Source organism: Sarcophilus harrisii, chromosome 5 (genome assembly GCF_902635505.1).
Source record: "Sarcophilus harrisii chromosome 5, mSarHar1.11, whole genome shotgun sequence".
Classification (NCBI taxonomy): Eukaryota; Metazoa; Chordata; class Mammalia; order Dasyuromorphia; family Dasyuridae; genus Sarcophilus; species Sarcophilus harrisii.
In genome coordinates, this window is record NC_045430.1 from 232,209,969 (window position 1) to 232,235,269 (window position 25,301).

A 25,301-nucleotide genomic window follows, 5' to 3' on the forward strand; every position below is an offset into this window, starting at 1 on the left:
GGACAGTCCCTACTCTAAAGGTACTTGCAATCTAATGAATCATTTTTCTTCTACAGACCTCAGTTTTCTCATCTATAAACTGAGTGAGTCTAAAGAATTTTTATATCTCTATAATCTCTTATAACTCTGATATTCTGTAAATCTGTAATTTAGTCTCTGACTGTGAAATAATCTCAATATTATTTATTGGTTTTGAAATAAATCAATGAAATAGGAAAGAAAGAAAAGAAAAACACTCCATAAATATTAAGCCGCCAAACCACATTCCAGTGGAAAAGCAAACCAAGACAGTATCAATAAGTTTCTGCTATCCTAGAAAGGGGAGAATTTAAACCTGAATTAAATAATGGACTAGATCAGAACTTCTTAATCTGAGATCAACAGACTATGGATAGATTTCAGGATATCCATGACATTGAGGGTGGAGGGGGAAATTACATCTTTATTTCAATACAGCTTATTTTGCAATTCTATATATTTTATTTTATTCACTTAAAACCATTCTTCTAATGAGGACTGCACCAGGCTACCAAAGGGAAACATGATACAAAAACTGTTTAAAAATTTGGGGACTAGATGGTTTCCAAAAGCCCTTCAGTCCTAACGTTTTTGTGATTCTATTCTCACAAACAGAATGATCACACACAGATGTGTCCTTTTGCATAACACTCATTGAGAGAGTAGGACTAGATTAATCAATCAAACATAAATTGAGTATTTATTATGGATCAGGCACCATGATAGGCACAGGGAATAAGAGAGACAAAGTGAAAGTCTCTATCCTAACTTCTAGAAGAGCGCATTTTAAGGAAGAGACAAACACCACAGGTATAGGTTTTATACAAAACACATATAGAGTAGTTACTAAATAATATAGGAGGGACCAGGAAAGAACTCTTACAGAAGGTGGAGGTTGATCTGAATCTTTTTTTTTTTTTTAAATATATATAGCTTTTAATTTACAAGATATATGCATGGGTAATTTTTCAGCATTGACAGTTGCAAAACCGTTTGTTCCAACTTTTTTCCCCTCCTTCCCCTCACCCACTTCCCTAGATGGCAGGTTGACCAATACATGTTAAATATGTTAAAGTATAAGTCAAATACAATATATGTATACATGTCCATACAGTTATTTTGCTGAACAAAAAGAATTGGACTATAAAATAGTGTACAATTAGCCTGTGAAGGAAATCAAAAATGCAGGCGGACAAAAACAGAGGGATTGGGAATTCTATGTAGTGGTTCATAATCATCTCCCAAAATTCTTTCACTGGGTGAAGCTGGTTCAATTCACTATGACTCTATTGGAACTGATTTGGTTCATCTCATTGTTGAAGATGGCCACGTCCATGAGAATTGGGTTGATCTGAATCTTGAAGGAAACCAATAATACCAAGAAACAACAATGAGAAGAGAGTATTGGAATACAAAGTCAGGCAAAAACAATCTCTTCTCTCTCTCTCTCTTTCTCTCTCTCTCTCTCTCTCTCTCTCTCTCTCTTTCTGTCTTGGAGTTCACATACTAATGAAGATGATAACATGTAAATAGCTAGATACATACATATATAATAGGTGGGGGTGGGGTAGGAAACATCAGAAAAGATCTCTTGCAGAAAATATAATTGAAGTCTAGAAGGAAATTTGGGAAAGGACAGGTGGGAAAGCATTCCAGATATGGCAAACAGTTAGAATGCCTGTCATATCTGTGGAATAGTAAGGAGGCCAGTTGGGATGGGTCACAGAGAGGGATAAATTGTAATTAGTTTGAAAAGGTAATGTTGGTAGCAACATCTCTTCACATTGGCTACTCTATATTTTTTTTTTCTTTTTCTAAGGAACAACAAAACTATCCTTGAAAAGTAGTCCGCAGGTCTAAATTTTGAATTGTTGGTTTAGCTTGCTGGTTGACTAAGGACAAAAACCTAGCCCATGATGAATAAGGAACTCAACTTCTTACTCCTCATGGGCAGGCCTTTTTTTCCTTCATTTGACTGAGAAAGTGCTATGTCAAACTGAATCAATGTTGTACCTTATTGATTATAATCTGCAGTCTATTGGTATCTATAGTTAAATTTCTTTTATGAAATGCTGTATGGTTTGTAAGTATTTTCTTTCACTTCACTATTGAGCTGGAATCACTAAACCAGCTTGAATCAGGCCTGATTCCAGTACATGTTTAAAATACTAAACATAGGAGTTTAAATTCAGTCCTTAAGACAATATGAACTCTGGAGTTTACTGAATGTGAGGAATAAATCAGATCTTCACTTAGGAAAGTCATTTTGGCAATTGTGGTTTTAGGACAGATTATGGAGAGAGAGATTTGAGGTTGGGAGACCACTTTAGGAAGTCATTGCAATATTCCAGACAAAAAGTGAGGAGAGGCTGAATCATCTGAGTTGGGGAAAATATGATATATTTATGATATATATGATAAATGTTACAGAGTTAGAAATGACAAGATTTGGCAATTGATTTTATATGTAGACTGAGCGAATGGAAGAATTATAGTAACCTCAATAGAAGTAGCAAATAGCTTCCAGCTTGTAACCTTCAATGATACCATGTGGATATTCACATTATAAGACAATTCACCAGTTTCTTTAAAGAGTGAGCCATTGTAATACATTAATAATAGTATTAAATGAACAAATGTTTAATCTTAATACAACATTTTAGATACACATTTGTCCTACAGAACCGACACATGCTTAACATCAAAAAAAAAAAAAAAAAAAGATTAGTAAGTACCCCTGCAAAAACTGGAAGAATGTATCAGAGGTGCTGTTCATTTCCTGTTATTTTTCTAACCTTTATAAAACTACGTGTTCTGCTAAGATGGGAAAATTAACCTTATCATGCTCCCGTTCAGCTTGGTCGGAGAAGTCTGGATCCAAAATGAATCAGACTTTCAATTCTTCAAAGTGCCTAAGCATTTTGGATGTTCTATGAGGCGCCGGTCGGGTTCTGGGAAAGCAGGAACTAGAGCGAGCAATGAGGCAAATAAGAGAACAGGAGGGGATAGGAAGGGGAGGGGAATCTGGAGAATTTGCCTCAGATACAGGGAAGAAGCCTCAGAAGAAAAAAGAGCTTTGTAGAATGAGAGGAGAAGTGGGAAATCCCAAAGCACAGGAACCTCTTAAAACTGTAACTCAACCTCTCCAGCAAAGGCGAGGATGAGGGGCAGTGAAGGTAGGGAGGAAAAGTCCTGTTCGAGGGGAAAGGACTACATTTCCCACGAGACGGCGTATAAGCATACAACTCCCATCATGCCCCCTACTTTCTCTCCCCTTTTCTCTCTCTTTCCTTTTCTCTCTCCTCTCTTCTCCTTCCTCTCCCTCCCTCCCTCCCTTTCCCTCTCCCCTCCCCCCCTTTCCCCTCTTTCTCCTCTCACTTTCTCTGTCTCTCCCAAACTCCAGGATGGTAACCCAAGAAACTTTCCACCTTGGATCCACAATTCTGATCCCCAAGCGCACCCTGCACATACGCCGCAGCCTTAAGCTCCGAGGTTATTTATTCTAGGTGTGATTCTTTAAAAATCGGTCCAATCCAGGCCATTATTGCCGGAGGGGGTTGGGGTGCAGTCTTAGCGGGGTGAATGACACCTGATTTATCACTTTAAAAAAGCATCCTCCTGGCCTGCCCCGGGGAGCTTAATGAGCTTGGGTTTGGGGGCCTGGGAAGCTAGGGAAGAAGCGAGCGACAAGAACAAAAAGGAAGGCCCTAAAAGCTCCGGGAGGGGGAGAGGAAGAGTATCAGGGGAGGGTGTGCCAAGTCTTTGACTAATTCCTTCAACTTCCCGCGTCCATTCAAGATTCTCAGCACAGTTTGGGAGGTGCGGGGGCGGAGCGGGAGAGAGGCCGGGACCCGGAGCCCTTCGGCTGTCTTCCTGGGGAGGCCGGCTCTACCCCACTTCCGGTCCTGTCAGCCTCTCTTGGGGTTGCTAGGAGACGTGATATCACCGGAAGCAAGGCTCCTGATAGGCTGAGGCAAGGAGAAGGCACGCCCCTTTCCTCCCTCAACCCCCGCCTCCCGGCCCCCAGCCTAGCCCCGCTGGCTCCCTCAGCCCCTCGGCCTGGCCCCGGAGTGAGGGTCCGCGGGCAGTAAGAGCGTGGGTGTCCCTCCCGTCCCGGACGCCTGCAGGCCGAGCCGCCTCACCCCGCGCGTGGCGGTGTCCGGGTCTGACGTCTCTGTCCTCCGCCGCCGGCGCGCCCGCCACGTCCGCGCCCGGGTTCCGTCCCCAGCCGGGAGGAGGCCGTCGCGCGGCCCGGCGTGGCTGGCGCGGAGCTCCGTGCGTGGAGCGCCACAGAGCCGGCACGCGCGCGCGATGACCGCCGCTTGCCCCCGGCTCTGGCGGCGGCAGCTGCTGCTGCTGCTGCTGCTGCTGCAGTCCGTGCCCGCCCGAGGCTGGGAGAACGCGGACCTGGAGCTGTTCGACCTGGTGGAGGAGGTGCAGCTCAACTTCTACCACTTCCTCGGCGTGCAGCAGGTAAGGGGCCCGCGGGCGCCCACCGGCGCGCCATCCAAGCCCGGGCTTTTCTCGCGGCCCCCCGCCCTGCCCGTGCTGCCGCGCTCTAGAGCTGGGAGAAGCCGGTGTACGTGGGCGGAGTGGGGAACCCCTCGCGCAAGGGACCCCTCGGGCGTCACTTAGCCCCACGTTTCTGGATAATAGGGGATCCCCTTCTCTGGCAAAGAAGAACCTCTTTCTCGGTCCCCGCAGGACTTGCGTCCCCCGGTCTCTTCTTCAGGTAGAAAAGCATAGCTGTAGGACCCCATAACCGCACGTATCCTTACTGTCTGTCAGCCGCCCCCTCCCTCCTCCACGAACTGAGCAACCTAGGGTCAGTGGTCTTTGCCAAGCGCGATCCAGAAGTGTGTTACCCTATTGCCCACCCTGGTCTCCCCCATATATCCTTTTCCTTTATTCTCCTCTTTCCCTGCTCCCTTCAAAGAAGACTTGAATTAAGTTTTGTTCCCAGCCTTTATTAGCAGACATTCGGGGGGTTTCTTTTTTAACCCCTCTAACGGTGTAGTTTCCACGTAATACACCTAGGGTTATTTCCAGATAGTCTTAGCCAAGGGCACTTTTCTATAGGAACTAGGCATTTTGAGTGTAAGACTATGGGAGCTATGGCATTTTGAGAGAGAGAGGTGTCGTGGGTCTCCTAAGGACCAAAAGTTTCTTGGCTTTAGATAGTTAGGGATTATTTTATTTATTTATTTATTTTATAATTTTTAGGTCTCTCCCTCCCTTCTTGCCCCGGGGAAGGGGAAGATAGGAACAAATTAAACATTTCCCCCTCCCCCTCAAATTTCAGTACTGGTGCCAAAGAAAATCGATAATCCACTCATTTCAGATCTTTAGGGTAAGGAGTCTCAGAACTTCCTGAGAAATGGATTTAGCCCACCTGTAAAATCCATTGAAGAGAAAATGGATTTTCTCTTTTTTTACCTCTTTTAAGTGTGGGCAGTCTGAATACATTTTTTTCCTTACATAGGTAAATATAAGTTTGCCTGAACTACTAAACTTAGAATAAGTGGGAATTTAATCTTCAAACATTCTGTTTTCATTCCATCATTGTATATATAGCACTTAATTGCCATGTCACCATAAGCTTAACATTCTTTCTTGCAAGAACCATGAAGTGTGAGCATTTCACACTTCAATCCATATGTGCTGGCTGTTATGTAATAACTGTCTGTATGTTTATGGGCTGTCACCCTGCACCACTTATTGCTTCATTTTCAAAGTATATGAACTTTCAATTTAGGTAAAAAGTAAGTTATATAAGATCATATTGCTCTTGAAACAAACTCTTAATTTCTAGACTACAGAAAGTTGTAGAATTCATCATAGCTTCTTTAAGCTGTTGCTAAATAGCCTACATTACTTTATGCATCAATTTACATTGTTTTTTCTTTGCCTTTTACCAACAGTAATACCAGAGATAAATAGGATCATATACATATTTTACAAAGGAGAATTCATAAGAGAAAATTGCTGTATAACTCATTGAAAGTATACATTCTCCTGTGAACATACAGAAATGTAAATGAGCAAATCCAATCAGATCTAAGAAAATGGCCTGTCAGTATTTTTAGGATCCAAGTTATATAGTATAATTTAGCATATGGTATCATATAAAATTTCACTTATAATTTTATGCAACTTTTTTTGCAAAGTTAATTAGGCAGGGGACAATTTGAAGCAGTCAACCATAATGGCAATGATGAGAAAATAAAGAAATATAGACAATTGAGAAGAGATTTGTTTAAGATGGAGGTTGAAACTCTGTAGTAGAGAGAGATAGAAGAACCCAGGAAGAGATTTTAATTGATGGCTTTCCAGTGCATTGTGATGTCAAGACTGGTAAAATAAAGGAGTAGGAATATTTTGCTAATTAAGAGGAGGTATTGTCCATAACAACTATTTAAATAATTAACACATTTAAAATTATATCTCAAACTGATTAGGAGACTTTTTGAATTCATCATGACAAACCAAACATTTATTAAGTGCCTACTGAATGCCAGCACTAGCACTGTTGCAGTCTTTGGGTCAATTCTTCAGCTCCTAAATGGGTTCAAGAGAGTGCTTTGTGGAAGTAGTGTCTAAGCTTGCTCTTGCAGAATGGATAGAATTTCAATAGTCAGAACTGGGCCTGGAGTCAGGAAGATTTTTCTTCCTGAAATCAAATCTGGCCTCAGACACTTCCTAGCTTTGTGACTCAGGGCAAGTTACATTACCCTCTTTGCCTCAGTTTCCTCATCTGTAAAAATGAGCAGGAGAAAATGCAAACCATTCCAGTCAGACACAACTAAAAAACTGAACAGCAATAATAGGGAGAACTTATTAAGCCTAAGTTCAGCACTCTCTTCATTTAAAACAATTGTTTTTTTCTTTTCTTTTCTTTTCTTTTTTTTTTTTTACATTTTAAATTCCATACTGTCTCCCTCTCTCCTTCCCCACCTCACATTAAAGAAGGCATCATTTGATACAGATTTATAAATATCTGTAAAACCATCCTCTGTATACTTCTGTTGATCAGTTCTTTCTCTGGCAATGGATAACATCTCCCTTTCATAGATTCTTTGTAATTGATCTAAATACTGAGAATAACTTGGTTGTTTACTTCTTCAAACAGTATTGTTGTTAGGACATTCTCTTGGACTTGTTCATTTCACTTTTCATTATTTCATGCAAGTCTTTACATGATTTTCTAAAAATCAAGCATTTCATCACTTTTTATAGCACAGTAGTATTCCATCACAGGCTCAGCACTCTCAAACCCAAGGTGACTTCTAGTCTGATTAGAAGGAATGTCATGTGGATCTAGAGATCTACAGTTGCAAGAGACTTTAGAAGTCATCATATCCATCTTCCCTTCCCTCATTTTAGAAGAAGAAATAGTCTTAGAGCAGGACTTATCAAACTTTTTCCAATTGTGGGACAAGTGTTGTATACAAGTCAAATATTTGCAGATAATAAATCATAATTTCCCAACCCTCACATTCAGTTACGTGAACCACAGTTTTAAGAAGCTAGTCTAGAGAGTGACTTGCCCTAGGCAGGGTCAGCATTTGAACCCAATTCTCTAGATTCCCAATCTAGCATTCCACAGGATTATAAATTTGGAATTGGAAGGGAAATTTGTAGTTGTGTAGTTCAGCTCCTTCTCTCACTATGCAAATGCAGACCTTGAAGCTCAGATTAGCCTCTAGGAAGGGAGGAAATGCTTCCTCTATGGTCAGAATAGTGTTCCATTAAAAAGGGGTCTGTGGTGTAATGCTGTAGTTTGTGTGGCCTTTAGAAATCAGAAGAGACAGATATTACCAACTTTCTCCTCAAATTCTCTTTTTTCCACATTCTTGAAATGTAATTTTCTGCTCAGAGTCAATATTGAATCCAGATCTCTTGGCAAACTAAACAAAGCACTTAAGGAGACAGAATGCTTAATGTGGTGTCTCTGGACTTCTGTACTAATGAGTTCATCATCCTTTGTCTCTTCCCAAACCAGGAATTTGACAATAGCACCCTTCTCACCTCCAGTGTGTTTCCATCTTTCACTCTTCTTATTTCCACTAGTAGGTTGCATGTTATATTCCACCGTCCTGCTACTGAGGAGCTACTTGCCAAGTCCTCCTAAAGCAGAGATTTGTTATAGAGCTTCAGAGCTGAGTATGTATTGGTTAATTGAGAAGGAGGAATGTGACGACCCTAGAAAGCCATCATACAAGGACAGATCCTGTCTAATCCTAATGGTCCATAGGTCTAGGAAACCGTTTTGGACTTTTTTTTCATGGGAATTGACCTGATTTGTGTGAAAGGAGCAGGGATAAGGGAAGAAAAATGTGCTTTGGCAAAATATTTTTTACAGGCAGCCAAAATTTTGGGTCCCTAAGCAGTTTTACAAAGGGGCCTCTTCTTTCCCAGGATTTTGAAAAGTAATCTCATCACACACTTTGTGGGGTTATCTCTTTTTTTCTCTCTTTTTACGACATTTAGAAAATTATAAAGATCATTTGTCTTCATCAGCATTTTTTCATACCTGGTCTCTTTGGAAAGCATGGCTTTTTAATATGTTGTGCAGAGGTTGTGGAATACCATAATCCCCCAAGGATTCAAGTTGAGGATCAGCCAAAGGTACAGGTGGACCTTAGCAGGTTGACACATCTTATAAATAACAAGAAATGATGGAAGAAAACTTGTTGTAAAGGAGGTCATCATTGAAACGTATGATAGTCTGGTAACGTAGTGGATGCTGGAGAACAAATAGCTAGCCGGGATAGGCATCCTTGGGATGTCAAATGCACATGAGGAAGGCCTGCCAGTATGAATTTCCATATTGATGAGATCACATAGAAGACCTGGAGTACCCTTTACTACATGCAAAAATATTGAACTCAATTTTTTGAATTGTACCCTTAATAAGATGCCTGCTCTACCACCAATTATTTTAGACTACTATTGATAACAATGAGAAATCTACTTAGCTTTTCAGTTTTACTTATGATTCAAATGCTTGGTGATACTTATGCTGACACCAAAAAAACAAACAAACAAACCCCACTATTACACTATGATGGATGAGCTTCTGGCAGCAACAAATACTGAATTCCTACAATGTGTAGATTCACCAGGTACTGTTCCAGGCCTTGGAGAATTATAAAGTTGGGAGGAGATGTGCTGTTTTCAAGCATTTGGGTTTTATTTATTTTGAGAGTGATTTGTAACTTATTTTTCACTTAGTTCAATTTGTTTTCAGATGTCACATTTTATTTTTAGCAGCTCTTTTCATGTATGAGAATAATGCCATGCATAGATATATGAGGAGCTGGGATTGCCCATTTTTGCTTATGGAAAAGATAAAATTGTCTTTTCAGTTGAGTCTCTGTGTGTTTTTATTTTATTCCTCCATTTCTTTTTGTCAATGGAGTTAAAATACAATAAACTCAGAGTGACCTATGCTAATTGAGAGCAAAAAGTGGAAAAAATATAAAATAATGTTTGATATTCCCGAATTGTATTTTCTTTGGAATGTCATTAACATGACTTTTTTATACTCTTTTGATGATAGGACTTTATGAAAGATCATATTCTTATGCTGATGGGATGAGATGAGGCTAGGCTTCATTTTCACTGGTTTCCTGATAAGAAAATTCCTACTCTCAATGAAAATTTGTACTTTCTCTGTAATTTGAAGTCTTAGGAAGTTACATGGGACTCTGGTAAGTGAAGTAGTTTTCCTAGAATCAAACAATATGTGACTAGCTGAGATGGATCTCAAATCCAGGAGTTCTGGCTTCTAAGGTCAGCTCTTTACCTACCATTTCACACCACATAAGTAAATATTAGGATGAATTTATTTTAGCAAGCATTCTGAACTTGGAGGTAGGAGGAGGCTGCCTGACTGTCAAGTTATGAGAAGCCATTATGTTATCCTTTTTTTTGGTGTAAATTGGAGTTACATTAAAATTTATACAACTGACATATCTAATTACTTTTCTGAATAGTAGCTTTTTTTAGGTTAGCTCATTGGTTGCTCTTCTTTTAATTGGCCATCAGACCTTTTAGACATCTTTTCTCTACTCTTGAATATATACCATCAACGTATGAGCTTGGTAGGGTTGCCTGTTTGCCTCAGTTCCTCATCTCTAAAATCTATAATCCACTCCAATGTCTTTACCAAGAAAACCTGAAACAGGATTATGGGGAATCAAACCCAAATGAACAACCTCATTGATTTGTTGTCACTACCTCTAAAAGTATAGATTGGAATCTCTCTATTCTTTTTTTTTATGTTAAAGTATATATTAAATGCAATATATGTATACATATTTCTACAGTCAACTTGCTGCATAAGTAAAATGGGATTTATAAATAAGGTAAAAATAACCTGAAAAGGAAAACAAAAATGCAAGTGGACAATAACAGAAGGAGTGGAAATGCTATGTTGTGGTCCACATTCATTTCTCATAGTTCTTTCGCTGGGTATAACTGGTTCTCTTCATTATTGAATAATTGGAACTGATTTGGTTGATCTTATTGTTGAAGAGAGCCATGTCCATCAGGATTGATCATCACATAGTATTGTTGTTGAAGTGTATAATGATCTCCTGGTTCTGCTCATTTCACTCAGCATCAGTTCATATAAGTCCCTCTAGGCCTTTCTGAAATCATCCTGCTGGTCATTTCTTACAGAACAATAATGGAATCTATCCTTTTTGTGCAGTACTAATAGAAAGAATGGTGACGCCTCCATAGAGTACTTACTTGATTCTTTAGAAATCTTTTGGTTCTTTGACCTGACACAGGCGTGTTTCCCTAGAGCTGATATTCGAATGAAATGAGACACTTGCACATCATTCAGCAGTGAACCAAAGAGCTTTACTTGGCCATACCCAAGAAAGTACATTCAACAAGGATCACTTAGCTCAGGTAGAATAGACTGACCCCTGGTCACCAGGGCAGAATGTGGCAACTTGTCTGACCTTGGGACATCTGACCTCACATGGGCAGATCATTTTTCTGGCCTTCAGTGACCAAGAGGCTATGTCTGTATGGCTTGAGAGACAGAGAGGGCATGTACGAGGGAGAAATGGAGAAAAACATAGTCTGTTTGAATTAGGAGGAATCTTAGCGATTACATGGCTCAGTCTGTTGCCTAATATATAGCTGCAGATAATCATTATTTTGGGTATTAGAAAGTTAGTATCTCATGAAATATCTCATGTTATTCTTCGGAGTTCTTAAAAGAGACCTTTTTTTAATATTAAGATGAAAATTGCTGCCCTATAACCTCCACCCATTAACCTCAAAAAGTAATGCACATGCTAGTCTTTCAAATAATTGACAACTGTCATTTTGCCCTAAGTTTTGTCTTTTTAAAACTTAGCATCCCCAGTTCTTTTAGCTGTTCATCATGTGATATGGTTTTCAACTTCCTTTGCCATTTTAATCCCCTTTTTTGTATGCATTATGTTTGTTAAGATCTCTTTTAAAACATAATGCCTTAGAATCACACACAACATACCAAGTCAAAGACTTGACTGTCAAAGAGTAGAAAAGGAATTGTTAGATCTTTTATTATTGTTCTTCAGCAGCCACTCCCATCTGTTAACTAATGATAACCACTGAATCTACATAGTGTTCTATGGCTTATAAAGTACTTTACAAATATGATCTCATGGAATTTTCATGGACTTCAACCAAATTAAAGTTAGATTAAAGTTGGTCATCAGTCAGGACCTCCCAAGTCTTTTCCACATAATTGCCTTTAAGTTAAATCTTTTCTGCCCTGCATTTTGACTTTAAAAAAATCAATTGTTTAAATGTGTAGTACTTTGCAGTTGTTATTATTTAAATTTAATGTTAGATTTGGCCCATTGTTTTTGCCTGTTAAGATACTTTTAGATTCTGATTGTTATTTCACAGATTAATTATCCTTCCCAGCTTTGCGCCATCAGCAAATTGGATAATAAGCATAATAATTCACCATAATGTTTTGTAGTTTATTAAATACTTTTCTCACAACAACTCTGTGAGGCAGGTAATTTTATTGTTATCCTTACTATCTAAATGAAAAAAGTGACTCAGAAGGTTTAATTACTCTCTATAATCAGCCAGGTAACATAATGGGTAGAATGCTGAGCCTGAAGTCAGGAAGACCTGAGTTCAAATGTGACCTTGCTGGCTTAGCAAGCTCCTGAGTAAGTCTTTTAAACCTGTTTGCCCCAGTTTCTTCAACTGTAAAATGAGGATAATAACAACACTGTTCTCTTAGAGTTATTGAGAGTTGTGAAAATAAAATGAAATTATATTTGTAAAGTGTTTAGCACAATGCTTGACACATAGTAGCTACTTAATAAACCGACCCTTCCTTCCTTTCTTCCTCCTTTTCTTTCCTTCCTTCCTTCCTTCCTTTCTTTTTTATCATCTAATTCTGAGGCCACTTTAGATAGTCAGCGTGTTAATGATGATTCTAGAATGTGGTACCCAGAACTGAACAAAATACTGCACGTGTGATGTGATCACACAGTATAATAGAACCCTTGTCATCTTTGTTCTACATACTGTGTCTCTCAATGATGACAGTGTAAATTTTTTTGACTGCTATGTCTCAGTGTTCAGTTATCAACCATTATTAAGTACCTACTGTATACAGTAGGTCCTGGGAGAGAGAAACAGGTTTTGTATGATCTCTTTAAGGATTTCATAATTTAGAAAGAAGATAAAATGGCAATACCATAGACATATATGAATTCCAGCTAGGATCAGGCCAGCTCTGCCCAAGATATCATGCCAATGGGCTATGAGTGATTTATGATTGTTCATGAGAGATACATTACTTTATATCTAAAAGAAAACAAGTAACTCAACTGCACTTTACAAACATGGCAGTCATGAGTAAGTCTAGTAAGTCTAGTAAGAGTAAACCAACATCCCTGAGTTGGTTTAATTTCTTTCATTGTTACATCTCAGAGATTTACCATTCACTATTGTCTCTATTTCTGTTAACATCTCTTAGGAGAAGAAACCAAATATGACCAGCCAGTATCAGGATCCTAATATATAACTCATACTTTTCATTAGTAGCCTCTTATTACATGGCCAGCCAGCTTTCCCTTTCTACTCATGTATTACACTGATAATATCTTTTATTCTACTTCCAAGGAAGAAGCTCTCATTGGCAAAATACTGCCACTTAGTTAGGGTCACTTGATGTCTTTCCATCATGTGCTAGGTTATTTGTAATTTTTGGTTTTCAAGAATCATGACATTTAGTAATTTTTTTTTTCATTTTTTCCCCCGTCATATAGTATCACAGACTTTTGCAGCAAGAAGCATTTTGAAGTTGTTGAAAGCACTACAGTTTTCTACAGAGAATCCAGCCCAAACTCTTTCTTTTGCTTAGTTTGTTAGAAGAAAGGAGGAGAGAATGGGGAGGGAAGGAGGGAGGGAAATATTGGGGTCATCAACACAGAGATAATAATTTAACCCATTGAGCTTAATGAAATTACCAAGATAGAGTGCAGAAGTAGAAGAGGTGAAGGTCCAAGACAGAGTCTTGGGGAGATAGTGGTGACTTATTGTGCAGGAAAAGATGGTCCAACAAAAAAAATTTAAGAAGTAACAACTTGATGCTTGTATAACCATGATAGAAAGAGGATGCTTTAGGATACTATTCAGTTGACTTATGAATGATACAAACTAGCCCACATTATCTACCAGTTGGCCCTAGATACAAACTGTGAATCTTCTTTTTGTACTCTTTGTTACTGTCCACATTCAGCATTCTCTCTCCTACCTCTGTGCCTTTGCCAAGTGGTCCCTCATATCTTTGATACCCTTCCTTCTCACCTCATCCTTAAGATTCCTTTAATCTTGAGTGCTGCCTTCCACAGGAAGTTTTTCCTGATCCCCAAGTTATTAGCACATAACCCTCCTGAAATTACTTTGTATTTATTGAATCATGTGCATGTTGTTGTTCCCCAATAGAGCATAAACCCCTCAGAGGTCAGTACTGTTTTTGTTTTTGCACCACTTTATTTTTTTGCACCACTTTTTGCTTTCATATCCCCAACACCTAGCCTAGTGCTTTGTATATATATTGTATAGTACAATATATAATATTGTATATTATACAATATACAAATATATTGTACTATATACAGTTTGAACCCAGATTTCTCCTTATGTGATCTGGCATACTTCCTCTATGACTTATACTCTTCTAACTTTTGCTGGGTGATCATCTATATCCCTTTCCTAACCACAATTCTGTTTAAGGTTCTTTATTCTCTCTGTTAGTGATCTACCTCTCAGTCCCATGGCTTCAATTCCATTTCACTGTACATAGATAACTTCCATGTCTAAAGCTAGCCCTGCCCCAATTTCTCTCAACAACTTTAGTTCCATGTCACTTATTACCTGTTAAATACTTCAAGACTTGTGTTAGAAGGATCTCCACAATTATACATCATTCTCTTTACTGTTCTCTTTCTTCTCTGTCTCTCTCTCTCTCTGTCTCTCTCTCTCTCTGTCTGCTTTTGTAGTCTATTCCCATTCCCAGAGCATACTGCTTACCTCTCTCTTAGGATCCCTAGCTTCCTTCAAAGATCATCTGAAATGCCACCTCTTACAGAAACTCTTTTCCTGAGCCCTCAAATTCACCAGTGAATCCTTCCTAATCCACCATCATTCCCTTGCATTTATATTCTCTCTTTTTTTTATGCTCATTGTGTACATGTTCTTTCCACAGATAGAAGGTAAGGGTCCAGAGAATAAACAGCTTATTTTTTATCTATCCTTAGCTTATATCAATCAGGTAATTAATAAATCAATCAATCAGTAAGCATTTATTGAGTACCTACTATGTTCTAGGCACTGTATTAAATACTAGAGACATCAAGAATGTTTCCACATGGATTTCATCTAACATCTGAGGGCTTCCTCTGTAATTAACATGTGACTCTCATCAAGGCATGTAGACAATCAATTTATCCCTTGCTTTTACTACATGATTAAAACTATTGTTTTTGTAGTTAGACATTTTTCTTATGACATTCTTTTCTTAATTTCTGTGCAATTCCTTATCTGTAACATAGTACAACTTGTTTTTTGTTTAAATCTGTGACACTCAGTTGCCTTTGGATGATCTTCACCTTAAATTCTTTCAATTATACATTGTAATATAACATCACAGGAAGACTACTTACCAATGTAAGAAAGGAAGCCTTTGTTTTAAATAGAAACTTGGGGAGTCATTAAAGGAGTGCCATAATTTCCCAAAGGCATCATAGCCTGTTCTTTTTGTCTTGTTCTGTTCTGAGCTTAGCTCATTTTTTTATTTGTAGTGAGTCATATGTATCAGTAGGCAAACTTAAAAGTTTGTCCATTCAACTGCATTTTATATTCTGAACTTTTTTTTTTGCAAGTAGTCTGAACTCATTTGAGGAATCTTTGGATCAAACTCTCTTCAATGTTTCTGCAAAATCTAGGGCTCAATACAATCAATATTAAGTCATCTATATATAAATAGGAATATTTGTAGGACGATTCTCTATACAGGAAATCCTTCATCCATTTGGATTTTGCATGGTACATCCTGCATGACATAAAGCTGCTTTAAGCATATGCCTCCCCATTTAAGCCTCATTTGATACTAATAATCAGTGAGTCAGTGAACAAAGTTATTTTACCTTTCTGGGAATCTTCTATGATTTTGTTGATAAGAGCTTTAAAGACGACATTTTGTTCAACAGAATCAAATGCTTTTTGTAATTAACAATAGCATAGTTGGATATTATACTCTATATATAATTGCTGATAGTTATATGACTATAAAGATGTGGTCTGCTATGGAGTATAATTTATATAAAAAACAACAACAACAACAAAAAAAAAACTTTCCTGTTTCTTTTTTTTTTTCTTACCTTCACTAAGGATTCCTTTTGTGTATATTTAGATTATTCTCATAAAAATTCTTATGATGGAAAATAGACATGGTAGTTACTGATATTTTTTTACCCTCTTTAAAAACATCCAATAAAGTTTACAACTCTTTCCGTGTTTTTGGTCTTCTCGCATCTTTAAAATACTTTAAGTCTTACTTCTTCAGTGCTCTCAAAACCAAAACACCATGAATCTCTTCTATATATATATATTGGCCTAATCTAGATAGTTGGTCTTTTTTTTTCCTTCAATGGCACTTTTATTTCCTTTTATAGCACATCTTAGGATTGTCAAGTTATATCAAAATGTAGTGGATCTACTTACTCACCTTGATGATGAAAAGAATGTTATAAAAATGTTTTCTATAGATTTTATATATGAGAGAAAATAGGCCTATGGTTGATCATTGCTTATGTGTTCTTGATTTTTGTGAATAAGAGGAGTCATGGATAATGATTGAAATCTTTTCCTCTGAAATATTTTGAGAATCAGTCTCTAAGTATCTTTAACAGGTGTGTTACCTACAACAAACTTTTCTTCTGTGTGGATTTTGATCAGGTCGGTTTTTCTTCCTTGATTTCAGCTTCTTCAGCGATTTCCCCCTACTTATATGGAAATTGCCCAGCTGTTGAGAACACTTATTTTAGAAAACATTTTACATCTGTTCCATTTCACGTATATTTGTCGTCTTTACCTATGATTTGCTTTGGGATGATCTGGTTTAGTTGGTTCTCATTCTGAGCTCTTTGAAAATTAATTTTTCTTCCACAATTTGTTTCTGAAGCAGTACTAGTCATAATTTCCCTTTATGTTTCACAGGTTAGTTCATATTCTAAAATAGTGTTGCTCTTAGACAGTGAAGTTAAAGATCATGGACAGTGTTTATTTAGGGACGGTTTTGTCTTTTTTTATCCCGGCCTCCTTGGCTTCTTTTCATTTCCAACTACATTTCTATCTTCTACAGGAAACTTTTCTTAATCCCTTTTCATTCTAGTATCTTCTGTCTGTTAATTATTTCTTATTTATTCTGTTTGTATGTTTGTTTTGTTGTTGTCTCCATTATTATATTATAAGGTGTTTGAAGTTAAGGGCTGTCTTTTGTCTTTTTGCCTCCCCTCACTCTTACTCCAGTGCCTGCTACATAGTAGGAGCTTAACAAATGTTTTCTTGATTGATTCTTTGTTATAGTGACTTTTACATCTATTAAAATCCTTTAAGAAATGTTGATCATCAAAAGTCTATGGAACTTTTTTTTATCTGCTGTCCATTTTTCCAAGTTAACTTATCTAAGTATATTGAGTTTAAAATGTCATAAATGAACATGATGTTTTCTTATCTTTATCCTTCTAAGGAGGTGTTGACTCGTATCTTTCCTTTAATTAGATGATGATCTGACTGCACGTGGCTGATTCAGAAATGATTTCTATATTGATAAACAGTCATTTCATATGTGTTAAGATATTGACCTTTTAAATTTTTTATAATGTTGCTTAGAGCTTGCCATATCCAAGTTCCTTCAGATCCTTCTTGAATGAAATATTAATCATCTGATGATGAGAGACAGCTAAGTAATCTATGAGTTTTTTGTCCTCTGAACGCTTCATCAATCCTATTTTCCAGTGTGTATGTGTGTGTGTGTATGGTTTTTGTGTGCAGCAATCTTTTTCTGTTCTTCCTTCAAAGTGAAATCATTGAGTATTGAGGAATTTATTTCATGATTTAGTAGAATTTCTGTAGAATTTTGTTATTATCATTACTCTTTGGCAACAGATTTTATTGCCTATTATATTCATCTTTATAGTGAACTTTTTTGTTTAAATTCATTAAGTCTCTAAGGAGAAATGACAAGTATTCCATTCATTTGTTTCTTGTCTTTCTGTGCACAGTGAAACGTACTTCACCTACTTCTCTCTGAGGAGAATCCATCCTTTGGCAAGAGTGTCAATACAAATATGGTTGTCTTCCTCAAATATGATTTCCTGGTCCCTTAACTTATCTTTAAATGATTGTTACATTAATGTTTGTAGATAGCATAAAAACTTTGTAATTTTTATTTGCTCTTTTATCACTTCATCATGTTTCACAGAAGCCAAAGAAGCTGCACCCGATTGAGGAAACGTTTGCATGTTGATGCTTCATGGATCACCATGTCCACAGAATTGATGTTTTAGTGGTTATCTCTCATTGGTGGTGAAGCTAGTCTCTTGTTGAAGATGCAGGCTTCCCTATCCCCACTCAGCTGCTTTTCAGTTTGCTGGTAGGATTTCTATTTTACCTACAAAGCCTTCAAAGATCCAAGTTCACTCCCATACTACACTGAAGGAAGCCTAGATACAGGACTTCTATAGTTATTACTTGTCTTCCCAGTACAACAGAGTCTGTGATTTCATTGTGATGGATAAACATTTATCTTCATTTAATAAACCTTTATGTTTAAAGTTTACTTTCCCCACTTAATCTGTATTTTAATAATGCATGATTGTTTGATTGTAGTTTTAAGAGGTCAAAATGAACATAGAGTAAAAAGCATGAATTTATGTGAAGTGAACAAAATCAATGAAAAAAATATACACAATGACTGCAACAGTTGAAATAGAAAGAACACCAGAACTCACAACAAAATAATCAAAACTGAAATCTGATAAATTATGCTACCAAACCAGCACTAGGAAGAGCTATGAGGACCCCTCTTTCACTTCTTTTCAGAGGTGGGGAATGGTGGCTGTGGAATGCTGAATAGAAAATTATACTTTTAAAAATGTGTTACTTAGTTTTGTGGAACTTCCCACATAATTTATTATTTTGTTTTAATACAGCTAGCTCTCAGGGAATAGGGAGAAGGATATAACATGATAAGTAGGTGATCTAAAAACAAAAGATATTAATAGAAATGTGTATTTTAGAAAGTTAATAGAAATATCTAAATCGTTAGATGATTAGAATATATAAATTAAATAAAAACATGTGTCCAAGCACTTGTAAATGCAATTTAGAAAATCATTATCTAGAATTATTTCTTTTCTTTCTGTAAACCTTAGGAGTTATAGAGACTTGAAGCATTTGTTGAATCTAGTCTTTTTGGTATAGTAAGAAGAACATAAAATCTTAGAAAATAGGTTAACAATTTAAACATTTTTTAGTTTCTTTCTACATTCCTAACTTTTATTGGGCTATTTAAATAATTTAGTTCCTTTTAAGTAATATAATTATTTTAGGGTACAAATTTATTGTGAATTCTGGTTCTCCACAAAGGGGCCCAGTATATAATTCATATATTTTGGGATAGAATGGAGACTGGACCATTGATTTATTTATGTTATAGTTGTTTAGAAAATATTTGAAAACAAATTGAAAGCATTTTTAGGCCAGTGTTATAGGAACATGATGAAGTAGCAGCTTCTGATTTTTTCCCCCTGTTTTTTAGCATCTTTTGATATTTCTATCAAATTCCTTGGGACAGAAGAGGAAAAAAATAAAACAAATTTCCTTTGTGACATGAGTAATTACTTAGTCATATAATTTATGACTTTTTTTTATATTTATGAAATAAATTATGACCTTCATTTAGTTAAATGAAGGATCTTTTTAGGAGGCAGGTGTACCTTTCACAAAAACTTTCCGACTGTTCCCCTTATTGAATTGTATTGGAAAAAAACTCAGGAATTTGAATCATAGACATTAAGACTATCCCTTACTTCAACCCAGAAAACCTTCTGAAAGGACAAGGCTCCTTTCTATTGGAATCTATTTTTCAATTGACAAATTTTGTTCTAGCCTGAGATATAAACATAATTACAGACTTAAATGTGAAAAACTTATGTAAAATCCAAAGTTCCAAAAGCAAAATATATATATATATATATATATTCATATTGAAGTAAAATAATCACAAAATAATCACAAATTTGCCTTTTCTTCAAATTTTTATTTTGGTTCTTGAATAAGCTTCTCAAAATATGCTGAAAACTTCCTCTTTTCTTATCATGGAGTTCCCTTCTACCTTGTAAGTAATTTATGGTGTAGAAAAGGATGGCTGATAACTCTTCTTTCACTATATTCTTAACCATTGTCACAATTAGTAATTTAAAAAAAAACTATACTATTGTTTTCACTTTATTAGAATAATTATATTAATGCTATTATAATTTTTAGTCCAAAAGTAAAACTTTTCAATTTGGATGTCTTGAATTGTTTGGTTAGATGTAATATGCTTCATGATTTATAAAGATAATAAAATGCCAAGTAACTGTACATATTTCTTCTTTCTCTGTAGTAGCTTTTGCTAATTTCTTTCTAATTAATAATGTGTTATATATCAGAATGTATGACTATCAATATAAATGCATATATTTTTAAAGTATGAAGAAGGTTAACAAAATATTTTTGGATATATTCTATTTTCACCCCAAGTATAAGGATTTTTAGTTATAATTTCTCAAAATGTCTTGATAATAAGTTAATTTTAATGTCTAGTGCATATTAGTGTGTATGTTTGCTTATATATCTATAGATGAATAATTTGAGGCCTAAATAGGTAAAGAAACATGCATATCATCATCTTAATAGTAACAATAAGTTTTTATATCATGCTTAATGGAGGTGATCTTAGTTTCTCAAAGGTTATGTTGGTACCTCTACAGACTTTAAGCATAAGTCTGATGACAGACTATACTATTCAGACATCAGCCTATCTTAGCAAAATTCAGAGATGTCTGTAATAATGCCCATAGATAATAACACTTGTCTACTTAAGGTTTGCAGGGTGCATACCTGGCTTTTATTTGAGCCTTTTAACAGTCCTGTTAGGAAGGAACGATTATATTTTTATATTCAATTAATAGATGAAGAAACAGGCTTAGAGAGATGGAGTTAATTGAGGATATTTCCATAGCTATTTGTAGAGGGCCAGAACTCTGGAGAAGTATACTTGAAACAAGGTGTTAACTCAGTGGAATTGATGAGATAATGGTTCTCTAGTTCACATATATCTAGTATGATATAATGATATAATCACTTTAGTTTGATATAATGATATAATCACTCTAGATTAGCTTATACTCAGTATACTGTAATGATATAATTGTAATAGAGTATTTAAACCAGGGACAAAGTCACACTCAGATGGAGACTAGTTGAGACTGGCAGATTGTCAGACTTCTGGAGGAGACTGGGTCAGACTATGACATACACAGACTGTGAAGGAGACAATAAAGACTTTGGATCTATTTTTGTCCATCCTGCTGGTGACTATACTGCTGAGACCAAAGCCCTTCTGGAGGACCTCTAAAAAGCTAGCCTGAACATTACAGCTATGCAAGAGTTATACTCAGGTCTTCCTGATTTCAAATATATCCATGATACCCCATCTCCAGAAAGGCCACAGGTTAATAAATTTTTCTGATTATAGACACTCTTAAAGACCATTTGCTAAGTCATAGAATAGTTATGGTTTCCATTAGTGGGGGAAGTAATCAGGGAATTTAATTACATCAGTGAAATTAAAGAACTTAGAAGTATGCATACACAAATAACCAACATTTCCCCCTTATCCCTATCCATATCTAGTTATATTTCTTAAACAAATTCACTTATCTAGAAATTTGCTTGGTTATCTTGTTTGTAGCAGAACACTCAACACCTATATATGTAACACTAAGTGTGCAAAAAAAAAAATGTAAATAGCAGTTGTTTCTGTTTTGATTTGAAACCCTGAAAGTCTTTCCCTCCCAGATTGATTCCTTTAAAACAACTTTAAAATAGAGCTTCAAAACAAATTCCAGATTGGCAGCAGTAACAAACAAAAAAAAGGAGTGAAAAATTTTCAGCTGAAGACAATTTAGAAAAATAGCAAGAAAAGTGAAATAAGAGAGGCAGGGAAAAATTGGAGAAAATAAAATGGTACAAGAAAGTGTCAACAATGTAGTAAAGGAGGCATGAAAAAATACTAAAGAAAATAACATCCTAAAAAACAGAATAGGCCACATGTTAAAAGAGGCACAAAAATCCACTGAAAACAATTCATTGAAAAGCAGAATTGGCCGAATGGAAAAAGAATTGCAAAATTTCCTGAAGAAAAGAACTTCTTAAAAAAGTAAAATTGGCCAAATGGAAAAGGAGGTACAAAAGCTTACTGAAGAAAAGAATTTCTTTAAAACTAGAATTGGGCAAATGGAAGCTAATGAATCGATGAAGTATCAACAAACAATAAAACAAAATTGAAGAAAATATGAAATTTCTCATTGGAAAAATACTTGGAAAATAGATTGAAGAGAGATTGTTTAAGTATTATTTGACTACCTGAAAGCTATGATCAAAGAGTTTAGACATCACATTTCCAGAAATCGGGACAGAAAACTGTCCCAATATTGTAGAACCAAAGGATAATATAGAAATTGAAAAATCCACTGATCATCTTCTGAAGGAAATCCCAAAATAAAAAATCCTAGGAATACTATAACCAAATTAAAGAGTAGCCAGGTCAGGGGGGAAATATCACAAGCAGCCAGGGAGAAACAATTCAAATATAATGGAACCACAGTCAGAATAATATAAGATTTAGCAACTTAAATATTAAAGGACCAGAGGGCTTTAAATGATATTTCAGAGGACAAAGGAGCTAGGATTACAGCTTAGAGTCACCTACATAACAAAACAGTAAAATCCTTCATAATGATGAATTGAAGGTTGTTTAGCATTCCTGCTGAAAACATCAGAGGGAAATAGAAATTTTGACTTCAAACATAAGACTCAAGAAAAGCATAAAAATGTGAACAGAGAAGAGAAATCATAAGGGATTCAATATAGTTAAATTGTTTACATCCTCCATGTGAGGATGATACTTGTAACTCCTAAGAACTTTTTATTAGGGTAGTTAGAAAGAATATACAAAGACAGAGGAGTTGACTATGATGAGATGATAGTAAAAAAAATAAAAATAAAATTAATGTGTTGAGAAAGAGGAATACACCAGGAAAAGAAGGAAGATAGAGAAAGAATGAAGTAAATTTTCTCACATAAACTTGAAAGAGCTTTTACACTGGAGGGAAAGATGAGGGGTGAGGGTGGTGAGTAACACTTGACTCTTACTCTAATCAGAACTGATTCAAAGAGGGAATAACATATACACTTAAGTATAGAAACCTTTCTTACCCTGCAGGGAAATAGGAGTAGAGATTAATAAGAGAAAGGGGACTGGTAGAAAGGGGAAGGTGGTAGTCAAAATCAAAATAGCTTTGAGGGGGACAGGGTGAATAGAGAGAGAAAGAAAGATAAATGGGTGAAAAAAGCAGTGTGTGGAAAAATAAGCAGTAATGATAACTGAATGTGAACGAGGTGAACTCATCCATAAAATAAAAACAGATAACAGAATGGACTAAAAATCAGAATCCTACAATATGTTATTTACAAGAAACAAATTTGAAACAAACACACATAGAGAGAGAGAGGGAGGAGGTGAGAGAGAGAGAGAGAGAGAGAGAGAGAGAGAGGGAGGGAGGGAGAGAGAGAGAGAGAGAGAGAGAGAGAGGGAGGGAGGGAGGCAGGCTGGGGGGAAAATCTATTAAGCTTCAGTCACAATTAAAAAAGAAAGCAGGAGGGTAACAATCATGATCTTGGACAAAGCAAAGGGAAAACTAGATCTAATTAAAAGAGATAAGCAGGGAAACTGCATTTTGCTAAAAGATATCATAGCCAATGAAAGAATATCAATACTAAACTTATAAACACTAAATGGCAAAACATCCAAATTTTTAAAGGAAAAGTTAAATGTGTTACAAAAGGAAATAAATATACTAGTGGAATATATCAATTTCCCCCTTTCATAACTAGGTAAATCTAACCCTACCCCCCCCCAAAAAAAAAAAAAAAACATGCAAGAAAGAAGTTAAGGAAATGAATCAAGTCTTAGAAAAAGTAGATATGATAGATCTATGGAAAAAAATTGAATAGGAATAGAAAGAAAGATGCCTTTTTCTCAGCATGCATAGTACCTGCACAAAAAATTTACCATTTGTCAAGGCATAAAAATCTCACAGCCCAGTTCAGAAAAGCAGAAAAATTAAGTGTTTTCTTTTCAGATCACAATGCAATAAAGATTACATTCAATAAAGGGCCATGAAAACATAGATTGAACATTCGTTGAGAACTAATATTATGCTAAAAGATGAGTGGGTTGAAGGACAAATCACAGAATTCAACAAATTCATTAGGAAGAATGTCAAAAATAGGACAACAACATACTGAAATTTGTGTAAAGCAGCCAAAACAGTGTTTAGGGGAAAATTTATATCTCTAAATGCTTATATCAGTAAAGTAGGGAAAGAGCACATCATTGAATTATGCATGCATCTAAGAATTTAGAAAAAGAATATTAAAAATCCCGAGTTAAGTATCAAATAGGAAATCGTGAAAATTAAAAGAAAGATTAATCAAATTGAATTTAAGAAAAGCATCAAAACTAATAAATAAAACTAGGAGCTGGTTTTATGGGGGCTGGGGAAATTCACAGTAAAATAGATGAACCATTGGTTGATTTGATTTAAAAGGAAAGAAAAAAACCAAAATTACTAATATCAAAAATGAAAAGAATGAATGTATCACCAATGGAGAGGAAATTTAAGCAATTTTAAAGAGATATTTTGTCTAATTATGTGCCAGTAAATCTGACACCCTAAGTGATATGGATAAGCTAGAAAAGTATAAATTGTTCAGATTAACAGAAGAAATAACTTTATATTAGAAAAAGAAATTGAAGAAGCCATCAGTAAGTTCCCTAAGAAAAAATCCCCAGGATCAATTAGATTCACAAGTGAATTCCTCCTCACAATAAATAACAATTCCAGTCTATATAAACTATTTGAAAAAATAAGCAATAACAAATCTTTCCAAATTTCTTTTATGAAATAAATATAATGTTGATACTTAAACTAGGAAGAGAAATAAACCCTAATGCCCTAATGAATATTCATGCAAAATTTTAAATAAAACACTAGCAAGGAGATTATAACAATATATCACAAAAATCAGATGAGATTTATACCAGGAACACAGGAATGATTCAATATTTTTAAAAAATCTATCGGCATAATTGACCACATCTAAAACAAAAACAATAAAAATTATATGATTATTTCAATAGATTCAGAAAAAAAAAAACTTTTATAGTTATGGAGTTTCCTTAAAATGATAAGTGGTTTGTAAAACCAACAGCAAGTATTTATCTATAATGGGGATAAGCTCCCAATAAGATCAGGAGTGAAACAAAGATGCCCATTGTCACTATTGTTATTCAATATCATTAGAAATGGTAGTATTAGAAATGGTAGTGATAGCAGTAAGAGAAGAAA

General features: G+C 35.9%; 1 protein-coding gene across 1 annotated transcript in view; it reads left to right on the forward strand.

Annotated features, from left to right (window-relative positions):
* The first annotated feature begins 3,361 nt into the window (after positions 1-3,361).
* Positions 3,362-25,301, forward strand: part of DNAJC1 (DnaJ heat shock protein family (Hsp40) member C1) — a 243,616-nt gene continuing 221,676 nt past the window's right edge. Inside the window, exon 1 of the mRNA XM_003771883.3 lies at positions 3,362-4,491. Coding sequence (XP_003771931.2) covers positions 4,330-4,491 — 162 coding nt within the window. The 5' untranslated portion in view covers positions 3,362-4,329. The remainder of the gene's footprint in view (positions 4,492-25,301) is intronic.